We start from the raw sequence: 24843 nt of genomic DNA, 5'->3' as shown, positions 1-24843 counted from the left end.
GAAGCCGGAGATGAACGACGACGTGTGGTCTGGCCGACAGCGACGGATGTCGGCTACGAGGCGGCTCCACTGCTTGCACATCCTGGCGCAGCCGGAAGAGGTCGGCGAAGTCCTTCAAGCGCGCGCAGGAGGCCTCGCTGGCCACGTCCTCCGGGAGCGATGTCACTGTCGTCTCGTCACGGTCCATGCCTCGTTGAGATACTCCCTACGTCGCGCGATCGGAGGAGCTTAAAGCCAGCCTCGAGGTACTGTAGATTTTTCGTAAGTATGTAGTATTTCGTTCGATCGGCCGCGTATATGAGAACCTGGTGAGTGTATATACGAAAACTCATGTCCGACCGTGTTCTCAACTCTACCGGCGGTGAGTGTATATACGTGCTATTCAAAAACCAGCGCATGTCCCTCTCCGCTAAGGAAAATGAAACAGATCACCTCTTGACCTGAGCTCGACGCGGCTCCATCGCTGATCAACAGCTTTACGGACGAGCGATCGAAGGAACTTAAGCCAGCCTCGAGGTACTATAGAACCTAAGTAGTACGTAGTATTTTGTTTGATCGGCCGCGTATATGAGAACCTGGCGAGTGGTATATACAAAAACTCATGTCCTCAACTCTACCGGCGGCCGTGTATACGAAAACCTTTGGAAACCTTGGCGAGGGTGGCCGGTTTGGAGTCTTGGTCAAAACTCTAGTCTAGTGGCCACTTGCGTTCGCCTGCGCCTCCCCACTCCCACTCACCCCTCTGCAGCGGAGATCTGGATCTGCATCTCCCGTCGACTAACCCTAGCTAGCTCGCTACCTCAGATCAGTTGGAGTGCGCGCGGCGGCCGCGGAGCAGAGCAGGCGACGCGACCGCTCTGGCTAGATCCGATCGAACCCCGCCCGTCCCGCTCGCCGCGCCCCTCCCCAGACGGCGGCGATGATGACGGAGGCAGCCGGCCGACTGACGGACTCGCCGCTCCTCGGGGCCAGCCCTCCCCTCCCCCGCGCCGGACCGCGCATCGGCTTGGAGGCCCCTCGGGGCCGCCCCCGGTGCGGGAGCCGTCCGCGGCCGCGCGGCCTGGGGACCGAGCGGCGGGTTTCCCGCTCGAGGGCTTTCTCGGGCCGACGCGGGATCTGATCTGAGCCGCCGTCCATGGATTTCTTCGGATTTGGTACTACTACCTCCGTCTGGTTTATTGGTCCCCTGCATACTCTCTCCCTCGGTGTGGACGCCAGCACCTGAATCCAAACCCTAACCCGAATCAGGCGAGCGCTCGTGCCGGATCGCTGATCCATCCTCCCGGTGGACGCCGCTTCAGTATCACACCGCTACAGCCCCGTCAGCCACCGCCGCTCCATTTTGGCTTGGATTTGGTTGCGGCGTGGGCTGGGAACCATACGGTGCTGTCTGATGCGTGTTCCGCGCTGGGAGGTTTGGTCGGCTGACGCCAGGTATGAGCAGCTCCTCATGCGTGCACGCATGCATGCATTTGATGGGTACTCCCTCTGTAAAGAAATATCATGGTCATGTTGCTTGGCGTGCAACCTCTTTTTCATCAGAGAAAATAGTGGCGGGGCGATGATGAAGATTGTTGCTGAAATAATCATGTCTTGAGCAATCAAGACAGCCGTGGTGGTGGTGGTGGTGGGTACTAAGAGCATCTACAGCCGGACTTGCTGACTGACCCATCATTTCGGTGGCCGCCCTCCCAGTTCCTGTCGCTATGGTGCCGCCAGCCACCGACATTCCATTGCCTTGGATCCGGTTGTGGCGTGGGCTGGGAACCGTACAGCTTGTCTGAGAGGTGTCCTTCGAGCGGGGAGCTTTGGTCGGTCGAGGCCAGGTATGAGCAGCTCGTGAGACTGATGGATGGATGGCCACCACGGAGGTGACACCAGGTGAAGGGTGGACTCCTTCTGGATGTTGTAGTCGGTGAGGCTGCGGCCATCGTCCAGCTGCTTGCCGGCAAAGATCGGGCGCTGCTGGTCAGGGGGGATGCCCTCCTTGTCCTTGATCTTGGCCTTGACATTGTCAATGGTGTCAGAACTCTCAACCCCAGAGTGACGTATGCATGCATGCATGTGTGTACCATGTTGCGGCCGAAATCAGTGTTTTGACCCTTTTTGGAAAAGCTCAGCACGAAATGAACCATGTTGGAAACTTATCTGTGGCGATGATGATAAAACTTGGCTGACATAAACTTTTCTTCGATTATTCGAGGAGCTGTGGGCATCAAAAACCCACTCCCCCCTCTTTTAGAACCTTTTCATTCTCACCGAATATTGACGGCTCTCTCTTGGATGGTCATTCTGTTGAGTGATAACCAGAGGAGCTCGACTTCAATGGTGGGGGTTGATCTGGTGAAAGAAGATGGTGGAGCTAGGTTGTATGATCTATCAAAGGCGAATCTGAGCCCTCTCAAATCTCAATGCAACTAATATTGTGCCCTCCACACATTTATTTAGTCCTATCGCCTTTTTATGTTTAAAAGTGATGAATTGTCATGGTTGTGGCATTTGCTATCTCATTAGGAGCAGCTACACACAAATCACCTCTCGTGGTGTTTGGTTTGCCTTCTCATGAATTTGTTGTCCATGGTGGGAACCGGTTTGGTGCATTCGGCCTTTTTCTTTTCTGTTCTTTTCCTTGAATGGTTGTGATAATTCTGCTGTCCCTTGGATAGTTTTTTGAGATTATCTTATTGGGTTCGGGGTCAGTTTCCTTGTTTCAATTGCTATTTGACTTCTGACAATCTCATTCTTCTACTATACTCTTTATCTACTTATCAGTTTGTACTTTTGGTCACTCCTCACTTCTTTACTGGTTTCAACTTAACGGTCATATAGGGCAAGTTCAGATGTCAAGATTATTGTTTCCTTCCTGTCATGTTCATGAATGGCTGTGATGATAATAGCCATATAGGGCAAGTTCAGATGTCAAGATTATGGTTTCCTTCCTGTCATGTTCATGAATGGCTGTGATGATAATAGCTTCCCTGTGAGATCATCCCTGTGAGAGCTTCTATCTAACACCTGAATTGATTCACTTGGTGCTAAACTAGGATGGCTTGTGTGACAGCAAGTAACCAGTTTAGCGGCTAAATATTACTCCCTCCGTCCACAAATATAATATGTTCATGGTCATTCTACCAGAAGTTCAGTTATGGTGTCCAGATGGGGGTATATCTGAGCCATTTTCTTATGCATGTCCCTGTTTTTGTGTCGCCAGATAATGATTTGGTCCCGATGTAGTGATTCTTTCTGCTTTCACCGATTCTTGTGTGGTTTCTGGTCATATTTGGTTCTTTGACAATTGGCTTCTCCCTGTTATTCTTTTTTTTGGGATTGGCGGTAAGTGCAGTTGATGGAGATGACGAATAAGGCTCATTTAGCGGTGTACCGAGATCAGATACCATCACTTGTTTTTGTGGTATGGGTTATGGTTACTGTTGGCAGTGATGTACATTCAAGTTGGCCAGTTGTCAATATTTTGTCTACTGTTGTCCAGCACAGCAACTGCTAACTGGCCTCAAATTTGCTTTCTGCTGATGATCATATTAATGCTTATAGAAGCCCATACGTGGAAAATCACAATATTGTCATACACCTGCATTTACTTCTTATAACCTCTTGTTGCGAAAATACCATACCACCTTCTATAAATGGGCCAACTCCGAGCCTCTTGCTAAATAGAGCTACTTCTGAGTACAAATGATCGTTTCCTCAACAAAATTTGAACTGATCTTTTCCTGTTTGAGAATTTTTATTCTTGCTCACTGGCATCCATGTATAGATAAAATATATGTTGATAGTTCGGTTATGATATTAGTTCTTTCGGTAAAATCATGTTCTGGTGGATACAAAGGACTGTTTTGCAAGTTTATATTTTACCTATTTCTTAACATTTTGTTGGTTTTGCAGTATGTCAACCAGTTCTGTTGTTTGAGAAATAGTACTGCAGCTGCACTTATTCTTGTCTTCTGTTCTTCCTTTTTCTTGAATTGCTATGCTGATTCTGCTGTTCCTAAGTCCCTTGGATAGTATTTGAAACTATCTTATTTGGTGCTGGGTCAGTTTGCTTGTTTCAATTGCTATTTGACTCGATAATTTCATTCTTTTCTACCCTACTCTTTATCTACTTATCAGTTTTTTCTTTTGGTTACTCTTTACTGGTTTCAATTTAAGGGACGTATAGGGCAAGTTCAGATGTCAAGATTACTGATTCTTTCGTGTCATGTTCATGAATGGCTGTGATGATATAGCTTCCTTGCAAGAGCTTCTATCCAACACCTGAATTGATTCAGTTGGTGCTAAACTAGGATGGCTTGTGTCACAGAAAGTAACCAGTTTAGCGGCTAACTATTACTCCCTCTGTTCACAAAAATAATAGGAGTATGTCCATAAGTCATTCTACCAGAAGTTCAGTCATGGTGTTGAGATGGGGGTATGTCTCAGCCATTTACTTATGCATGTCCAATTTTTGTGTCCACCAGATCATGATTTGCTCCCGATATAGTGATTCTTCCTGCTTTCATTGATTCTCTTTTGGTTTCTGGTCATCTTTTGTTCTTTGACAATTGGCTTCTCTCTGTTATTCTTTTTGTGGGATTGGCGCTAAGTGCTGTTGACGGCGATGATGAGTAAGGCTCATTCAGAGGTGTACTGAGATCAGGTACCATTGCTTGTTTTTATGGTATGGGTTAGGGTTAGGGTTTTGTGTGACTGGAAGTGTGCAAATCGGGACGGCTTGCTTTCTGTGAGCAACCATTTGAATGCTACTTCACATGGGTTTAAGGGCATGTCCAAACGCTGATCACTAAACTTGTCGGTTACAGAGTGGGTTGCCCATATGATAGACGAGCCAACTCTGAGTCTCCCATATTTTTTTAATAAATATGACCTCTCTTTCTACAATCTGTGGTTATGTGCTTCATCTATATTTCTGAATATTATTGGTTTTTCTTCTCAATATGTTAATGATTTATAGCAGTATTGGGATCTCACTGTAGTATATGTTATCATCTAGACACTTGGGATATACGCTCATGGCGAACTGGATGTTGAGCTATTTTACACTTACATGCTCAGAATGTGCTTTGAATTAGTGATGCATCAATAGGTTCTACTTTGTTTGAATAAAAAACAATCCTGTGTGCCAAGGGCCCGGGAAGCAAGCAGAGATTTTCACATCTTTTGTTCAAACTATGCTATTATTTTCAACTGTATGTCCTTTGTTACTTGCATATGTTCTGTTTCTTTGCTCAGCATTCCCCCATTTAGTCGTTCCTGCATTTTATTTCGCGCATGGTTATTCTTCCTCTCATACCTTGGTTGTGGTATTGTATAAATTGTGCTACATTGCTCTTTTTCATTCATGCATTTTCTGAACTATGGCACCTCAAGCATCAGCAATAATACTATTACATTATTGCTGATGTTTCTCGAGCATCAGCAAAGAATATACTACATTTGGTCTTTGATGTATATAGATAGTTTTGAATCTGCCCTTCTATTTTTGGTACACAGTATGTGCAACCTAATCTGCAGCTCTCCCCCCTGTTTCTATTTTTGCCTCTTATTCTCTTCAGTGTAAAAGTTGTGTTATGTTCCTCTTTTTCATTCCTGCAACCTTTTATTTATGGTGATGCCAAGTAGTACTACTATAGTAATTGGATATTCCCTTTTGCTCCTACGTGCATATGCACCCATTGTCGAAATACACATTTCGAAAAGTTGAAAAATGCGTTCTATAGTAATATATTGCGATTGGACATGTTGATGGAGTCTTGAGATGAAATGCTTGGTTACATATTTGAGAGTCAGCGAGACAAGTCGATGCAACTGCTGCGGAAAATATACCGTATGGTCTCTACACCCGGAGAAAAAGTCCACTTCGCCCTTTGTGTGTTGGATTGTATTGCCTATCCACAACGATGTAGGCTGAATTCTCTATTTTAATGTCTTTGCAACGTATCACGTCACTTACATGGAACTAAATAGTCATGTAACATTCATTTGGGACCAAATTGGGAGCACAAAGGAACATATTCGCTCTAGCTTTCTACCATTAGGCCAACTCCAACGCTTTGCGTCGAGACGGACAAATACCAGGGGTCTTGGGCGCAAAATCTGTCTGGCTTGATGCATTTTTAGTGCAAATTTGGACCGGATTTGCGTGCAGACGGACCTGTGGGTGTTCGTCCTGGGGCTTGCCTGTTAGTTGACCAACCAACTCCCATCGGCCCCATTTAATCCAAACATGTGGATGGGGCCCCCATGTCATCCACCCAGATGCCTCTGCCTGGGTCCTTTTTATTTCAATCGCGTGTGCGTAGACTGGCTAGTGCACTTGCAATCAGCTTCCACACACTTCCATGTGTCCGACAAACCCTAGCTCGCGCCGCCCACGCCCCTGTCGTTGGCCGGCCAAAATGCAAAAGTGGATCCTGGGCAAGTCTCGAAAGCGTGACCATGAGAGCATCTTCAGTCGTTGGCCTGCCAGGGGGCGCCTAAAATCGCTGCCTGGGGGTGACCCGGCGAAAAAAATGGGCCTGGGGGCGAGTTGGCTCCCAGCCGCCGCCCCCAGGGCCGGCCCCAGGCGCAGGGAAAAAAATTTGTGTAGCAAATTTACGCAAAGTTCGGCTAAAACACGCCAAATTTCGGCAAATTTGGGCTTATATTCGCGGATTTTAGTCGAGTCGCCATTACATATAAAAACTAAGAAAAAAAACTTGTTGAAGTCTGAGAAGTTGCCGTCGTCGCCGCCATCGTCGGCCTTCTCCTCCTTGCGAGGCCATATATAGCCGCGCCGCGTCCGTGTGTACTCGTCCGAGGGAGGGGAGGCGTCGGCGTGCCGCCCCGTGAGGAATCAATGGCAAAGCTGACCGGCGGCAGCCTTGCCATTGATTCCCCGCGGGAAACCGAGTCGTCGGGAGAAGACGAGGCGGGCGGTGTCGCTGACGCGGCTGGCCCGCGGCGCTTTCGCGCCAAAAACGATTCGCCCGGCGCCCCCCAGCGCGCCGGGTTCGGGTTGGGTCCGCCGGCGCCAATTTCGGCCCGAGCCGGCGAAAAAAAGGCCCCCGGGGGCGTGACTGGGCCGATTTTTTGAAAGTATTTTTTTGAGTAGTATTTTTTTAAAAGTATTTACTTTTATTATCCAACAACTTAAGTTGAACTTGCTGCTAAAGAAGATCCGAGGACATTTGAAGGAATTCCTGTCAACAATGTTCTACTTCTACAAACGTTTTTGTGTTATTATTGTGAGAGGCTAACTTCCAAACCTGATATTTTCTAATGATTGGATTTGGTCCACTGACTCCTTTCTCCAAGATCATCGTTTGACAGATATTGTTTATGTTTTTGTCAGTGTAATATTATCATTTTTTTGTTATTTAGAATAATAAATAGTTCGAAGCATTAAAAGCTCATCTCGCATACCTTCATATAATTTATAAATTCCTGCATCTTATCGTCAAAATTGACAGGCGCCGCAACACACATAATCTAGTTTGTACTACAACAGTACGCTAGCTTCTCTTGGGCAATTCCAGGAGTTAGGCCATGCGGGCCAGCTCGGTATATGAAGTTGGAGGAGCCAGGAGCAGGAGAGTTATCGAACAGGCCCTTAGTTAGATGTTCACTCGGTACTTAGCTTAGTTGCCAACTTAGTACGATCCTTTGGCAATGGCGAGTAGCCATTGGGAGTATCCTTGGTTTTGCTTGGCCTCGAGGGCTAAGATGACGAATGAGATGAAGATAAGTATAAATGCGGAGAGGGGGAAGGTAACGTGCGCCCACGCGCCAGACCACCCAAAGTCAAACGCCCTCTCAGATCCTAGCCAACGCTTCGAAGCTGCATCGAAGCATGGCCAGAAGGTGCTTGGAAGTTCGGACCGCGCAAAGTCAAACACAACAGTTTGATGGGTGATTCTTAAGTCTTAAAGCAGATCTTCATGTGGTAGCACCGCTTGCTCACTAACCAAGATGCTAACTTCAATGTTAGGTTTATAAAACAAACAAATTAACGTACGTACTTTGATGCAGCAAATACTAATTCTAATGTAGAAACAATACTCCGTGTGAACACTGCATTTTGCATCGTTAACCAGCTGGTAATCGAGAAAGCTGTCCCATGTTACTTGAGAAGCAAAGAGCAGTTTTTCCTTTTTTTTTTTCAAAAAGGAGGCTGGCCTAGAGTAAATTTTCCTACCAGACGTTTAGAGGAGATGAATGTTAGAGCAGGTGGACAGCTTTGCCTCGGATTCCTAGCAGCCGTGTCAGCTCACGCAGCTAGAGTGGTTGGCCCACATCCAGTGTCAACGCGGTGAACGCTACGCGGAAACATTATTCGACAGCTCACAACCTTTTTGCAACAATAATTGTTAACCAGCCTGCTGAGTGTGCACATTAGCCCATACACGGCACCTCTAGACGTATGCTTCTTCCTCAAACTCATACCTCCAGTACTATAGCGCCTTTGGCATCGCTTGACCACCGTGCCGACGATGGAGGTGGCGGTGGTGGCGAGCGCGGTGACCGGAGCAATAAGGACGCTCTTGCCCAAGCTCACTGCCTTGCTACACAAGAAGTACAAACTGTCTGGTGGAGTGAGGAAGAAGATCACTTCCTTGAGGCATGAGATGAGCAGCATGAGTGCTTTGCTCGTGACGCTAGCTGGGCTGGAGGAGCTAACTCCCCGAGACAAGGACTGGCGTGACAAGGTGCGCGAGCTGTCCTATGATATAGAAGACTGCATCGACATCTTCACGCATGAGCTTGATAGGCATGAAGCCAAGGGTGGACTGAGGCGCAGGCTTAAGAAGATCAAGGCGCGGTACAAGATTGGCCACCGTATTGAAGAGTTGAGGGCTCAGGTTGTCGAATTAAGCAATCGTCACAACAGATACAAGCCCGATGAGTGCATTGGTTCTCCTAGCTCTAGGGCCCTTGTGGAGGTTGACCCTCGTCTACAGGCACTCTATGTAGATCCTGATAGCCTTGTTGGCATTGATGCCCAAAAGGCGAAGCTCATCGAGTTGCTGAGGATGGATGTTGGTGATACACAACGACTTAAACTAGTAGCCATTGCTGGATTTGGAGGTATGGGCAAGACAACTCTTGCGAACCAAGTTTATACCAAGATGAAAGGCCAGTTTGATTGCACGGCCTTTGTATCGGTGTCTCGGATTCCAAATATAGCCAAGATTTTGTCAGATATATATTCGGCAACGACGGACCCAAACACCAATTGTAATGATGAGCGGCTAATCATTGACCGGCTCAGGAATAGTCTAGAAGACAAAAGGTATGAGGGCTCACACTAGAAACATTATATCTACATAGTAATTGGGTAAACTAGGTAGGTTTGCCACACCAGAAGCTTACTTGATATTTTGAACAACACTCACGTTACTTCTTTTGACTTGTTAGCAACTTATTCGGTTTGGTTATTGTTAAGAAAATCTTATGAAATTTGTCCATGGGCTTAGAATGAATAAAGACTTGAATGTTCTCTTCCGTTCGTTTATATCCAATACTCTTGTCTGCTCGCTTGTAAAACAATAGCCGGTTTAGATTTGTAATCCAACAGTTTATGGATGCATGGTGTATAGATCATGGACGACTGATGTAACTGATAAAATGTACTACTAACTGCGGGTAGCTCATTAGAATTTGCGGAATGGTGCTTAGCCATTTTTAGTTTAGGTCTAGACCCGCACATCAATAAAGTAAAAAAAAAATGAGAAGTAGTGATAGAAGTTCAAACTAAATCTGAAACCATATACATGTCACATATATGCATGCAAAGATTACGCTGATATAACCATGAACCAGATTCTTGATAATCTGCAAAGTTAAGGACAATGGTTTTCAACCAAATTTCATATCTCTGTAATTACACAAACAATTGTTGCATAGAAATTTCTGTCTGTATATTAGTTGTAGCAAACTTTAAAATTCTCAAAGCAACGTGGTTAACAGGAGGTGGAGTCAAATATGTACCTACATAAAATAAAATAAAGATAAGATATAGGTAAAACTATATGAAAGTGGTTTAGCGCACACTACCCTGTTCAACTATTATTTGGTTACACATTCCTACGTCCATGATACAATTTTTTTATATAATTCATAAATTTTATTAAAAGTAAGCTTGAGAAACCAAAAGCCTCACATATCATATAGTCTCAACTTTTTTAGTGGTAATAGTTATCCTTATGTCTTATACTCTTGGCATGACATACTTTGTTTTATTACTTGACAGATACCTTATTGTGATTGATGATATATGGACAATGGAAGCATGGAATGCTATTAAAGGTTGCTTCTTGGAGAACAGTCTTGGCAGTAGAGTTATAACAACTACACGATTTGAAGATATAGCTCAAGCATGTTGTTCTTCTCTCCATGGCCTTGTCTACAGAATCAAACCTCTTAACTGTATTGACTCCAGAAGATTATTTGACAGAAGGATTTTTCCTCTTAATTGTCCTGAGCAACTGAAGACTGTACGTGGTGGAATTTTGAAGAAATGTGAAGGAGTGCCATTAGTCATAATTAGCGTAGCCAGCATACTGGCTTGTCATGAAGAGGTAAATTCAATAGAAATCTGGGAGAAGATACATAATCATTTTGTTATCTATTTGGAAGGACATCGTGCGTTAGGGTGGATAAGGCATGTGCTTAATCTTGGCTATAATGATTTATGCCTGGACCTTAAGACATGTATGCTATATTTTAGTATATTTGCAGAAGACTCTGAAATAATGAAGGATGATTTGGTGAAAAGATGGATTGCCGAGGGTTTTGTTACTGAAAAGCATGGTCGTAGCCCACATGATATTGCAGAAAGTTACTTCAGTGAGCTGATTAATAGAAACATGATCCAAATAGCTAATATTGATGACTGCGGGCATGTGTTGTCTTGTCGAGTCCATGATATCATGCTTGATTTTATCATACTGAAGTCCACAGAAGAAAACTTTGTCACTATAATGAATGATCTGCATTGCACGAAAGGCTGTCTGGATGTTCGCCGGTTATCCCTCCAAAAAATAAAAAATTCTCGATGCAATGACCTGGTGGAAAACATAGCTCTCACCCAAGCTAGGTCATTTAACTTCTGGGGTCCTGCTCAAAGCATTCCTTCTGTTTCAAAGTTCCAACTTCTCCGAGTTCTACATATTGTTGTTTCTGGTGACAGGGATGAGAACTATGATCTGTCTTGCATTTGTAACCTGTTCCAACTGAAATATCTGAGGATTGTAGGCATTTGGTGCACGGGATTTCTCAAACAATTGCGTAAATTGCAACATCTGCAGACACTGGAGATCGCACACAGAAGAAGTGAAGATGTTTACCTAGACATTGGTGAGTTACCCTTGACGCTGTTGCATCTGATTGTCTTTGCAAAGCTACTTGGTGACATAGGAAGGATGAGATCCCTCATTTGTTTAGCTACCTTAGCAATAGGTGATATCAAACATATGGAGGGAATGAAGGGGCTCGGTAATCTGGCCGACCTAAGGGAGCTAAGGCTATATGTGAGCGCATCTGTTTGGAACACAGGTGGACGTCAACTGTCCTTTAGGGAATCCCTAGCCAAACCCCAACACCACTATGTTCCTCATCTACGTGGAGTTGCCATTTGTGATTCTCTACTATCCTCCTTCAGCAGACTCGGCAGCCTTGAATCCCTAATCATCAATGGAGGGCTCCCTGTTGATGTGTTGATTTGCTGGTCTCCACCTCCACGCCGACTCCGTAGATTACATGTGCAGGACTGCCCCTTTTCAGTGGTCCCATATTGGATCACCCAATTCGCCATCCTCAGAAGTCTGGAAATTGAAATTCTTTCCATGACAAGGGAGGGTATCCATATTCTTTCCCAGCTGGTCTCGCTGGTGAACCTCCGACTATTTGTTAGGAAGTCTCTTCCCGCAGAGGGCGTTGTCATCCCTGGTGCAGCATTTCCGAATCTTAAGGGCTTCTTCTTCAGATGTAAAGTGCCCTGTCTCAAGTTCAGGGCAGGGGCCACACCCAGGCTTCAAAATCTCACTGTGGAGTGTCACACAAGAGCAGTGCAGCGGGCTGATACTGTACTTGAAGGCATCGAGCATCTAGGGAGCCTCATGACATGCAAGGTGAACATCTACCACCATGACTTCTTCATGGCCACGCAGACTGGCGGCGGTGATGGACCAAGGCCACCTAGCATTTGGCAAGCTCTTGAGGATGAGGTCTTGAAGGCGATAAACAAGAATTTGGGGTATCCTGAACCTTAAGTTCTTGTTCAATGTTTATAACATGCACGATCAAAATGGTATGATAAAAAATAATTTCCATGGTCTTGTATTTCGTTTCTACTCGTCTTGTTGTGTGAAAGTTAAACATGTTGCTTATCTATACACAGCATTTCAGATTTTGCATGAGATTTGTTTGGGAGATTTATTTTTTCTTAATGATTCTGAAACACTGAACAACCAACCTAAGCATAATGGCCATGCATGTCCTTATATGGTTCACTTGCACAGAACATGTATACCTTACCTTCCTTTTATTTGGTTATTATGGAAAGATAAGTGGAAATAAGAATTACAGTGTTGTTGTTCTAAAGTTCTGAAAAATGTGGTCTTATGCTAATGAAATTATTGCGACTGTTTCATCGAATCTACCTTACAGCTTTGTAATCTGATATATGTAGGATTAATCTTTGGTATACCCATTCGGCCGTTCTTTGTTTGAATATTTTTGCACTAACAGTTTAAGAGATAAAGACCATATTCATTCAGATTTCAATAGCTGTCTTTTTTTCCACTTGCAGATTAAGCAGGGAAATTACCATCTTCACAAAGAACATTTTGTTTACATGTCATGTGGAGTGCGTCTGTTCGAAATTTGATGATGCAGAGTCCCAATTTAAGATGGCACCAAAGAAATGCAGGACTGATGGAGAGACCTGCTAACCCCGAACACCGGGTGTTGATGCGCTGAACAAGATATCCCCTGCTACCTCTTCCCATGAATACATTGTTCTATGCCTGTTAATGGCCATTGATGTGGTGGAGCGAACCCTCAATGTGTTTTTCTGTTTTCTTTCGTTTTAAAGTATTTCTGCCCTTGTGAATGTTACAATGGTCGTCACACTGAGATACTGGACCCGGGCAGGTTTCTACTTGTTGCTCGAATAAAAAGTGTACTGTGGAGTGTCTGCCAGTAATCCATTTTTAGTAATTCGTGGTGCGCAAATTGTGCTAATGTGCAGTGGAATGCCTCACTTGGTTGCTCTCCAGTGTATGATCTTGTTCTTCTCAAGTGTATCCCTTTCAGTCGTCTATAGGTCTTTGTTGTTGTTTGGCAATGTAGATATGAATGGTTCCATCTTAAAGACTAAAACTCAGCCAAAAGATGAGTTGGTCATCTCAAAATGCTCTCACCATTACAATGATCCTCCATGTCTTATGTTTGTCAGCAGTTGAAACTCAAGAGCAACGTTGATCTACTAATTTCTGCTATTGTTTCAGAAGCAAGTCATCCGTTCAATTTCGTCAAAAGAAGTCCCTCGGAAAAAGTGATCACGGCCTCAACCTTATGTTTTGGACTACTAAGAAGGTCATACACATCAATACTGTACACGACTAACAAAGCTAGGATATGTCAATTCACTCTGCATCAGTTCTAGCTACTAACAGATGATGAATGAATATTCAAAATAACTAGTCACCTCCACGAAGGCCAACTCTGCCTCCCGGGTTGCTCCTACAGGCGACTCCGGAGGCCTCCCCTGCCGCCACAACACAGGCCACCACAGCCGGCCATCTCCTCCGCCGCCGCCGAAGGAGCCGTCGGTGCTGACGGCGGCGGCGGGATCCACCTGTTCGGCTCTCATCTTCCTTCATCTCCAAGGTTGGTCAACCTTCATCTACCCTCAGATCCGATCCACGATCTGGAGGATCCTGTTCGTGGATGCTAGGGCAACCCCGGGCGGTGGCGGCCTCGTCTGGATCCAGCCAGCTACGCTGCATCTGGGCCATGGCCGGCAATGCAAGGCGCGCCGACGGCTGGCGGGAATCCTGCTGGACGGCTCAGGCGAGGGCCCGTCCGGCGGTGGGCTGGGTCGAGGTGGACCTCCCTTCCATGGTGTCGCTTGCCCCAATCTGGTTCTGCCGGATCTTGGCCCTAACAATCTTCTTCTGCCAAGTCATCGCTCTATCGGATATTGATCTCTTGGATCTGGCTGCTGACGAGTTCCGGTCATCCCTGTCGAAGATCCATATGGATTGGCGTATGTCGCCCTTGGATATCTAGATCGGAAAGGTTCTGGTCGCGCGCGTTCATATTATCAGCCAACAAGGCCTTACGAGGACAGGGCGCGAAGCTTCGCTTTCTTATCCATGCCACGGGACATGTCTAAGTCAAGATTTTCAAGGCAATGATAGAGGTGGGGAAAGTCATGGCGGCTGCGATTGAAGGTCTTAACCTTCGGTGAAAGGGTGTATTGGATGCGATGAATATTGTGTGCCAGGTGTATGGTGACTTGTAACAGCGGCCTCGGCAAGCGGGGGCGGCAGCATTGGAGGACTGCATTTTTGGTGGTGCTCCTCGAGTACCGAGTCTTGATCCCCGGGGTGAAAACCCAAGGTCTGGCCTTTATTCGTTGTACCTGGCAACGGCCTTGTTGAAGGCATTGTTTTGGGTGAATTCGGACTTTCTCTGGGTGAAAACCCGAGATCTTTGATCGGGCAACGACAACGCTTGTGCATTGTTTCCTTCTTGGAGGCGTTGCTTTTGAAGAACCTCTTTTGTATTCCAGGTGTTGTCTTTGGTGGTGGTTAGAGTTCTGCTGCTGCTAGTATTGTTCACCATGGCGGGGTATTTTTTCTTTCTTCTGTTGTTTTTCTTTTACTTTTTCTTTTTTGGCTATGTGTATCCTTGATGTCTTTGGACATCTTGTTGATACAGAAACCAGGTGTAATTGGTATCTTCGTGATATAAATATATTCCCTTTGTCAAAAAGAAAAAACTAGTCACCGCTGCAACGTCCGACGACACACTCCAGGGCTGTCTCAAGGAATTTGAGGCCCCGGTGCCAAATGCAATAAGGGGCCGCGTATTAATTTTCCAAGTAATAGAAAAAAAATGAATTATAGGCGTCCCCAGAATCGCTTCATTTGGAACTGATTGGAACCAGAAACCAGTGGCATGTGTCGTGTGTGTATGTTCAGTTGGGAGGGACCATGTGATGGGAGTAACTAACCAGTAACCAGGCGAAGCTGAATTGATTGCCGGTGCCTTCAACCTTCAGGACGACCAGGAGTCTCGACTCTCGAGCATGTATGCCCAAATGACTGCGAACCTATAGGATCTTGGGACGAAAGATTCATCATCAGTAAACAAGCAAATAGTCTTAAGAGCGAACAAATGCATGGGAAGGGATAACAGACAAACGATCCTGCATCTGGCCTCGGCAGCCATTAGGGGCATATATATATCCTCCATGAGTTCTGTCCCGAAAGTTTGCACTGGCGGCGCGGAGACAACGGGGCACAACGGCGGCGCGTGGGAGTGGGAGATTTTATTATTATTATTATTATTATTATTATTATTATTATTATTATTATTATTATTATTATTATTATTATATTATTTTGCTGAGAAACGGGTATGAGAGATGAACATGCGAACAGGAGTCACGGAGACACCACCGCTTTTCCGACATCTGCTTCAACTAGGGCTCGCTTCGCTAAAGATGGGCTCGCCCAGTTTGCCAGCGAGCTCTTTTCTATCTATTTTCCTTCTTTGGTTTTAGTCGTTTTTTTCAAAGAAGTCTATTGTTTTTTTAGGAGCCAAATATTTAAAAAACCTTTTTTTTTGCCGAAAAAATCACCGGAAGTATAAAGCACCTCAAACATAATAAAATTACATCAAGTCCATGAACCACCGAACAACCATTACCGCCGCCAGAACGAGCCGCCGACGCGCCATTGTTGTCGTTCCCATACCGGAGCCGGCCTGACCTTATCGATGATAGCCGGAAAGTCTTTGTGCACGTGCCCCTAAGGACCAGCGCCCTAGAGCTGCAGTTGTCGCCGTTGAATCCTTGAATTGATCTGAAGAACCTGACACCAAATATCGTTGTTGCGTATGCACAACGAGAAAGCCTAACCTCGCCGCCCCAAGGAGCTGGCAGGAATCTACGGACGAACTTGAGGAGGATCGGAGCCTGGAAGACCGACTCGAAGAAGGAGCGCCGCCATCCCTCCAAACATCGCCCCCACGAGGACTAAAACCCTACCGATCTACTGGCGGAGACGAGACACCAGGATTCTCCTCTCTACCACCGGCCGCTGGAGCGGCACAAGGAGGGGAGGCGAATCCACAGGCTCGCTGGCGGAGATCGAGGGGAGGAAGAATTTCCCAAGTAGCCTTGGAAGAGAGGAAAGAAAAGCCTTGGAAAGTCGAGACCTTTAAAAACACATAAAATTATATTTTGGAAAATTGTTCAGTATGTGTTTTATAGAAATGCTCAGCGTGTATTAAAAAATGTTCATCGTATAATATAAAAGTTCAACATATATTGGAAAATATTTAATGTATATAAAAATGTTCATCTTAGAGCATCTACAGCTGGGCGCCTCAAACCCTCCTCTATCGTCCGGGCGGGCTGTCCTAACCGGTCACGATTTTTCGACCCAGACGGTCGCCTCAAATGGGCCAAAAATGCCCGGGCTGACCCCCCCTCATATCCAGCCCAAATATGGGGGGAAATGGGGGCGCCTGGGCACGCACGCCACGTCGGACTGACGAAGGGGTCCCAGCCAGAAACACCCTGAAACCCGGTGGTCCGAATCTCGTCTCCTCTGTCGGACCGGTGGCGCCGCGTGGCGCAGCTCCGGCGGGCCGCGTAGTACCTAGCCCGGCTATTTAAGTCGATCGCGGCACCGGAACCCTACCATCCATCCATATTTTCCTCCTCATGTCCGTCGCCGCCGCCAATTTCCACTCCACTCGTCCGCCTAGTAGTCATGCCCCCACGCCGCCGGGTGAGGAGCGAGCCATTTCTGACGCCGGAGCGCCGGCTCGAGCTCCTTGAGCAGATCTGGGCAAGGCCTGAAGCCCAGATCGCCGCGTGGTTACCTCCGGATGCAGTGGATCCGGAGGAGGAGTTGGAGGAGGAGGAGGATGTGGGGAATGCTGGCGACGGGGATCTGCAGGCGGAGCAGCAGACTATCCTCGATTCCCTTTGGTCGAAGTCGGCTGTAGAGGCCAGACGCCATCGCCGGTAGGAGATGGAGGCGCAGCAGGCCACGGAGGAGGCGGAGATGCTCGCCTACATGGATGAGGTGGAGCAGGAGGAGGATGAGCCGGAGCCCTCCTACCCGCCCGTCCAGCCGGCGCCCGACACCGTCGTCTTGTACATCTCCGACGATGAAGAGTAGCTAGGGTAGTACGTAGATGTAGTAGGTAGGATTTCTTTTACATGCTTTGTATGGATCTACGAAATGAAATATGAGAGAGGCGGATGCAAAGTGGCTAATTTGTGACGTGACCGGTCACTGTCCGCGGACGCGCCTGGTCGCATTCGCAGGCGGCCGGATTTGCAAAGTCCGACCATAGATGCTCTTATGCTATAAAAATATGTTCGTGTGTATTTCAAAAAAAGAATCACCATATACTAAAGAAGGTTCAGCGTATATTTGAAAAACTGTTCACCACATACTGGGAAAAAGTTCACAACATATTGCAAAACATATAAAACAGAAAATGTGCAATTTAAAAAAAAAATCCAAAATCACTAGTGAAGCCCTTGAAATGGTCACTCCGTCATCTTGTCTGATTTGACAAATGGCACACTGCATGTGTGCCACTTGTCGCTACCTGAAAGTTTTTCTTTTTTCGTGATTTATTTTTCTTAATTTATCTCTTGAACCGCGCGTCAAATACTGAAACTTTTTCACGGTTGGATTTCTTGCATCGAGATTTTCAAAACTAAATCTATGTTAATAGGTTTCGACGAACTTTTTTCAAAAAAAAAAAACAGAAACATGAAATAAAATAAAACGAATGCAAAAAACGCAGAGAAGAACAAAAGCCGAAAAAAAGGTTAATGTAAAAGAATAGCGAAAAAAGGAAGAAAAAACCTGGAGCCCAGAAGCACGTTGCGGGGAAGCCCATCTATGCTTGCACAAGAAGGTAACTTTTTAGAAGCGTAGGCTGTATTTTCCCTTTTTTTCACAAGAAGGAAATTTGTACTTTTAGTGGGATCAGTTCGATGTAATTGGCGGTGTGTTTGCTGGGATATGATGAATTATCACATTATGAGCAGACTGTTCATTAAATACAATTGAATCATTTGATGTTTTCTTATTCTATAATTAAATGGGAAACACTTTCATGCTCTTTGATTTATCTGTCTTCTCTGGCCATGTTTGATGGATTTTTCTTCAGAGGAAGTGGTGTTTTTGTGGCCCGTTCAATCTTGTGGTGCACTAACCCACTGATAATAAGGGCCCGTACACATATTGTATTGTTGCCACTAAGGATAAAACAACGGTGTCTCGTCATATTGCTATCTTCAATATGCCATTATGCTTATTGCAATGCTCTGTTTCTTGTAAACTTAATACTTCGAGATACATGCTGGATAGAGGTCTTTGAGTGGAGCATTAGTAGTAGATGCAGTTGGAATAATAGTCTATTTATTACGGACGTAGTGCCTATATGAGATTATACAATGAATGATCATAGTCATAAATACAAATATTGTAATTTAATTGTTGTCCGACTATAATTTATTCACCACACCACACTTGTATGCTTGAGAGAGATGCCACTAGTGAACCTATGGCCTCCTGGGTATTCTCCTTTACTGAAAACAAATATATTCTCTGATGCCCTGTTGCCTTTACTACCAACTATCTTTATCACTTGCGTTTTTTTAACTAGTAAGACAATGGGCTTTACAATCCTCTTGCCGTGTTGGGGACAAGCGTGTTTTATGTTTTGTGTTTTGCGTGTACTGTTCACTTGGTCTGAAGGTGGCTTCTACTGGTTCAATAAACCTTGATTCTCTAACAGAGGGAAATACATACTGCTAGGTTACATCACCATTACACCCGGGGAATCCCAATCACTCTTATGAAACAACAAGCAACACTCTTGACAATGCCTTCTATAGTTCCGCCCAAGCGTTGTTGTCCACTTTCCAACTTCTTCTTGGCGCAATGGGTGGTGGGACGTTGGTCTATGTTGTCCTTGAGTCTTGGTCATGTTGCTGAGGTTTCCGGCGTTGTTAGCAACGTGGCTTGGTTGCTCTGTGGCTTGCCTCATCGTCAATGGCATGAGGTTGGTCTAAGTGTAGCATGTATTGTCATACGTGTGGTGGCTGTGGTTGTGGTTACTTATCCTTGAGACTAGCATTGCTAATACACAAAATAGTATCAAAATCTCTTTCAAATATAAATCCAACAGTATAACTTTTGTGACATAAACTTATATTTTGTTATTCAGATCCATGGTCAAAATTTGACAAAAAACATGAAGGGGGCCAATGAACCTAGATGGAGGTAGTAACTCCCTAAAATAATTTCTTCAGCAATTCTTCTAAGATTTTGTTTACATACTGCATATCAACTACACATTTATATAAATATTAAATCTAAACTTAATAAAAATTCACACAATGACTTTAAATTTGTAATCTTCTAGTCGGAAAAAAGTCAAGGAATGCCCTCACATGTACGGATGTACCATATCAAGCGGCTAAATTCCACGCCTGCCTTTTGTGCCTCTTAGTTGGTCACGACGCCATTCATTGATCTATCTATAGGCTCCATCAACTTGGCGTTGAGGAGTGAGAGAATAAGTCAGGTCGACGGCCCACCTCCTGGTGGAGGAGTTTTTTTAGAAACACAGTTCAGACGCAGGAGTACACAAACATGTGCATACACTCACCCTTATGAATCATGCACGCACACCCTACCCTGTGAGTACTCCCGAGAGATTGAGTTGATTGATGACCTCGCGAGGGGTCAGGATCATTAGCATCTACACCCCATTGTCACTGGTCTCCATCATAACTCGCTTGGCTTGTTCATAACAATAATTGTTAGTCCTTTGTGTTGCGGATACTGTTCCCTAGTTAAAAAAACACAACTACATGCACTTTGCAGATATGTCCCTTCAAAAGCTAAATCTCACATAGCCCGTGTTAGATGACAGATGAATCGTAGCACGAGAGGAGGGTGGACGGATCAAAGATCGCGTTAGGTAGCAGTATAGGTAGGGGTGGATGCGGCAGCAGTGATCGAGCCGGCACCTCGAGGTCGCAGTGAGGAGAGAGTGGGGACCTGTCTTTACGGAGGGGATTGGATAGGAGTTCTAATTCTAGTCGGCCCTCTGGTTTCTCCGGGTTGCGAAAATATTGTTTTACACAATGATTTTTGTATTACGGGTTGATTCTCAAAAGGACGAAGGAGTTTTCTGCCAAAGAGCATGACGGATCAAGATGTCCGCATATTTTCTCCCACCGCAGAGTAGTACCGACCCATAACTGCACAATGCTTCGGTGCTGCAAATTTTTAGCAAAACTTTAATAAGGCAACATTAGTCCGAGATGGGTACTCCCTCCGTCCGGTGAAAAATGTAATAAAAAAAATTTAGGATAAATTTTGGAGTAGAGAAAAAAAATGCATTGGGAAGATGCAAGCCAACATCTCTCTCCTTTTTAATTATCCAACCCTCAATGAGCTACTCCTTCCATCCGGTGAAAAGTGTACATGTAGAAATTTTAGAACAAATTATGGAGTGGAGTAAAAAATGCATTGAAAATGTGCGAACCACCATCCCTCTCCTCTTTAATTACCCAACCCCCAATAAGCTAAGTGCATGTAGAGATTAAGAAGACCATGTGTAGAATGTTATTGATCTTGATTACCGTGTGATGAGAGAGAAATATTTTTTTCTTCTCTAAAGTGCATTGGGAAGATAGAAGTTCACTCTTCTGTGGACAAACTTTAAATTCAAATGTACACTCTTCACCGGACGGAGGTAGTAAGTGCATGTAGAAATGAAGGAGACCATGTATAGAATGTTATTGGTCTTGATTACTGTGTGATGAGAAAAAATTATTATTATTTTACTTTAAAGTGCATTAGGAAGATAGAAGTACACTATTTTATGGATAAATTTTAAAGCCAAACATACACTCTTGATCAGACGGAGGGAGTACATTCTAAAAAGTGATTGTGCCTCTTTTTTGAACACACTCACTCCTATGAACGTACATACGTACACTTCACTTTTGTGAGCACCTCTAAGATATTAAGCATGCACTACATTTTGAGATTAACTAAATCATCGCAGACACGTCGTAGTCGATGAGACCGTCTTCTCCCACTGAACGAACACCACTCGAACTTCCTTGAAGTTGGTTCTTCCTAAACTTGTCAAATATCACACAACTTACGAATAAAGTATAATTATACTTTTTTTCCGTCTAAAAAAACTCAATAAAAGTAGCCCCATCACCATTCCAGCGCAGGTTCATCAGGTTGCAGGTCAAAAATCATCATATTCTCCCTGCCAAAAAACACCATCATATTCGAAAGTCAAATCGTTCTTGTAAATCTTTTTTTCTTTAATATGTACATGTATTCAGTAAGTAAACTTGCAATATTGGATTCTGAGGAGAATACGCCGAACGTATAGAGTCGTAGACAAAAACTGTACCGAAAAGAGCAAAGGTGCTAACATGCAATTTAGCTTGGTAAAAACGAGCGACACGCGTGGTGGACTGCTTGATCTAATGACGAATACCATAATTCACTGCAGCTTAACAAGAATTAGAAAACCTAGAAGTGCCCGGTGCAGGTTCTTCGTGTCAAGTCGACTCACATGCATTCTTCTACCGGGTACCAAGCCGGGAAACGAAGAACGTCGGCCAGTCCATCTCAAACAAGACGAGCTTATGACGGTTAAGCCCACGGACCCAGCCAGTCATCCTCTCCATCGCTCCCGTCTCAAGGTCGCCAATGTATATATGCCTATGGAGACCCTTGAGCAGCACCGTGCCACTCTTCTCCCCTATAACAAACTAAAGTACATTGAGCTTGTTTCACTTTGCTCGGGCTCCGGTGGCTTCAACTTGACAAGACGAGTGTCGAGCCACCCGGCAGTAGCACCATCCTCGGTCTAATGGTGGCGAAGGAACACCATTTCCGTTTTGGATCCTTCACGATAAAAGATGGGTCGGAGATTCGTTTCTGGGAGGACAACCGGCTAGGCAATTCCAGCCATCGAGAACAATATCCAGCTTTGTACCGCATTATTCGCAATAAGAATGATCCCCTGGCGCAGGTGCTCAGTTCATTCCCGCCGAATATTTCTTTCAGGCGGGATTTGATTGGTCCCCGTCTTATGTCATGGCAAAATTGGTTATCTATATTGGAGTCGGTTAACCTGACAGAAGGACGGGACGTGTTTCGCTGGAACCTCACTACATTTAGGTCTTTCACAATGGACTCTATGACCGTATGCTCATGCATGAGGTCCCAGTGAATAATAATAAGAAAATTTGGATGTCGAAGACGCTACTAAAAGTTAAAATCTTCATGTGGTATCTACGAAAGGGGGATGTGCTAACCAAAGACAATCTCGTCCGTCGCAATTGGCAAGGAAATAAGGACTATAGTTTTTGTACTCATGACGAGACAATCAAACACCTCTTTTTCCAATGCAAGTTTGTGCGTTTTACGTGATCAGTTATCCAAATAGCATCCAATTTGTATCCACCCACGAGTGTTGCCAATATTTTTGGTCATTGGTTGGATAGAATTTTAAATAGGTTCAAAAAGCTAATTCGGGTAGGAGCATTTGCCTTATTATGGGCGCTTTGGCTATGTAGAAATGAATTGGTTTTCAAGGGCAAAAACACCTCCCCTTTGCAGGTTATTTTCCGCTGTATGCACTCGCTCCGTACGTGGTATATGCAAGGACCAATCTGCAGCTCTCCCACTATTTCTATTTTTGCCTCTTCTCTTCATTGTAAAACTTGTGATACGTTCCTCCTTTTCATTTAATGCAGCCTTTTATTTATGGTGATGGTGATGCAAGTAGTACTGCTACCTACTATAGTAGGTTGCGATTGGACATATTGATCGAATCTTGAGATGAAATGCTTGGCTAGATATTTGAGAGATAGCGAGACAAGTCGAAATACTCCAACGCCAGCCGAGTAGCATTCTGTCATTTTCCTCTCCTATTCAGCTCAAATATATTTGCATTGCTTTTCTTTCAATCTGCCTAGGTGGTTTCAACTTGACAGTGTGAGTGCAGAGCCATCCAGCAGCAGCACCATCATCACTCTTTTTACCGTCCAGCCACTTGTAGATCTCTAGCCAAAGGCCTGGCCTTGCAGAAATAACACCGAGGGCGCCCCATTGGTCGTGATCTTGAGTTGCGGTTCATCGTAGTTTGCGGAACTTCTCATCCACGTCCGAGAGACTTGAAACGTCTCCATGTTCACCTCAAGATTGTATAAATCCGACTGGTACCCAATGCTCTAGTGCACCTTACCACGACACACCATTGTGTCGGGATGCTAGACTGGCCTACACTCGTATACTCGTGGATCTCCATGGTAGTGTAAAAAATTGGGTTTTTCGGCGGCCTCCACCTAGCCTTTGCTGGATGATAACATGTATAGGTTTGTCGAGCGCCCATGACAAAGAAAGCCGAGTAGCCTGGTGGACAAGTAGGAGGCCGCAATGCGTGGTGAGCGGCACCGCGCCGTTGAAGAGGCAAGAGTCGGCCTTGTTGGGGAAGGAGTCGAGGGAGCAGAGTCTGTGTTCGGTCCTGGAGTCCAGACGTAGAAAGTCATGAAGGTTATGTCCCTAATACAGGGTCCGATCCGTTCTTGATTGAAGAACCTAGCTAGGAAGGTCAATGACGCCCCCTATCATCTGACCACGGACGGCGGAGGAAGGAGGCGCCGCCTACAAGGTGGCTCCATGGCTTGCACGTCATGGCACAGCGGAAGAGAATGGTTGTATACTTGTATTCTCCACTTAGAGGAGGATCTTGCGGCGGCGTCCTTCGGGAGCGACACCACGGTGGCAACCATCGCCACCACCGTTGTCTCTTCCATCTTTCAATCTGTAGCATGACCACGTGTGCAGCCTAAGTACGATTGGATCTTCGAAGGAGGATTTTGTATCAGCAATGTTTGTTATGTCCTGGTTTGCTACAACTTATGATTTCTTTGGCTAAAGCAATTGACCCACAGCTGGGAGGCCCACTACTCGGAAGGGTTTCATAGAGTGCTTGGCTTGAGGGTTCTGTTGGCTCTCTTCAGGTACGAACGAAGAAGGGGCATGGAAATCCTTATGGAAAACTGAGGTACCAGGAAAAATCAGAATGTTTTTATGGCGGCTTTCGAAAAATCATTCACCACAAAGATGTGAGGACCCTTGGCGGCACTCGCTACAGGAAGATGTGAGGACTCTTGGCGGCACTCGCTACGGGAATTCGAATGCACGACATCGAGCTGTTCATGGGCCCTAGTCGATGGGGAACTAGGTCAACGTTTGGTTGCTACGACGAAACCTAATGCAAAACAATGGCTCTTCTCTCTTCTCGAGACATTATCACATGAGCAATTCGTGAAGATGGCGGTCACACTGTGGGCCATATGGTCGTCTCTCGACGTAAAGCTATCCATGAAGGAATCTTCCAAACACTATGCAGGTTCATTTAGGATTTCTCAACAAAAAAATGCAGGTTCATTTCGGAGCGCCCGCGAGTACACGAGTTCAACGTCCAAAAGGAGCTCCCATAGGGAAATCCTAAAAGCCATCTTGATGC

General features: G+C 45.2%; 1 protein-coding gene and 1 long non-coding RNA gene across 2 annotated transcripts; both read left to right on the top strand.

Moving 5' to 3' along the window:
* Positions 1 to 575: 575 nt before the first annotated feature.
* On the top strand, positions 576 to 5854 carry LOC123165875 (uncharacterized). The gene is made up of 2 exons (XR_006483218.1): positions 576 to 1154; positions 1249 to 5854. It is a non-coding gene; the product is annotated as an uncharacterized lncRNA (long non-coding RNA).
* Positions 5855 to 8440: 2586 nt separating this feature from the next.
* On the top strand, positions 8441 to 13140 carry LOC123168473 (disease resistance protein RGA5). Its single transcript, XM_044586359.1, has 3 exons — positions 8441 to 9286; positions 10247 to 12304; positions 12806 to 13140. The coding sequence occupies exons 1-2, from the start codon at positions 8487 to 8489 to the stop codon at positions 12264 to 12266; spliced, it is 2820 nt and encodes a 939-aa protein (XP_044442294.1). The 5' UTR covers positions 8441 to 8486; the 3' UTR covers positions 12267 to 12304; positions 12806 to 13140.
* Positions 13141 to 24843: the final 11703 nt, after the last annotated feature.

The sequence above is a fragment of the Triticum aestivum genome, chromosome 7D (genome assembly GCF_018294505.1).
Source record: "Triticum aestivum cultivar Chinese Spring chromosome 7D, IWGSC CS RefSeq v2.1, whole genome shotgun sequence".
NCBI classification, from domain to species: domain Eukaryota; kingdom Viridiplantae; phylum Streptophyta; class Magnoliopsida; order Poales; family Poaceae; genus Triticum; species Triticum aestivum.
Note: the sequence above shows the minus strand (reverse complement) of the source record. Positions and strands in the feature narration are given on the sequence as shown.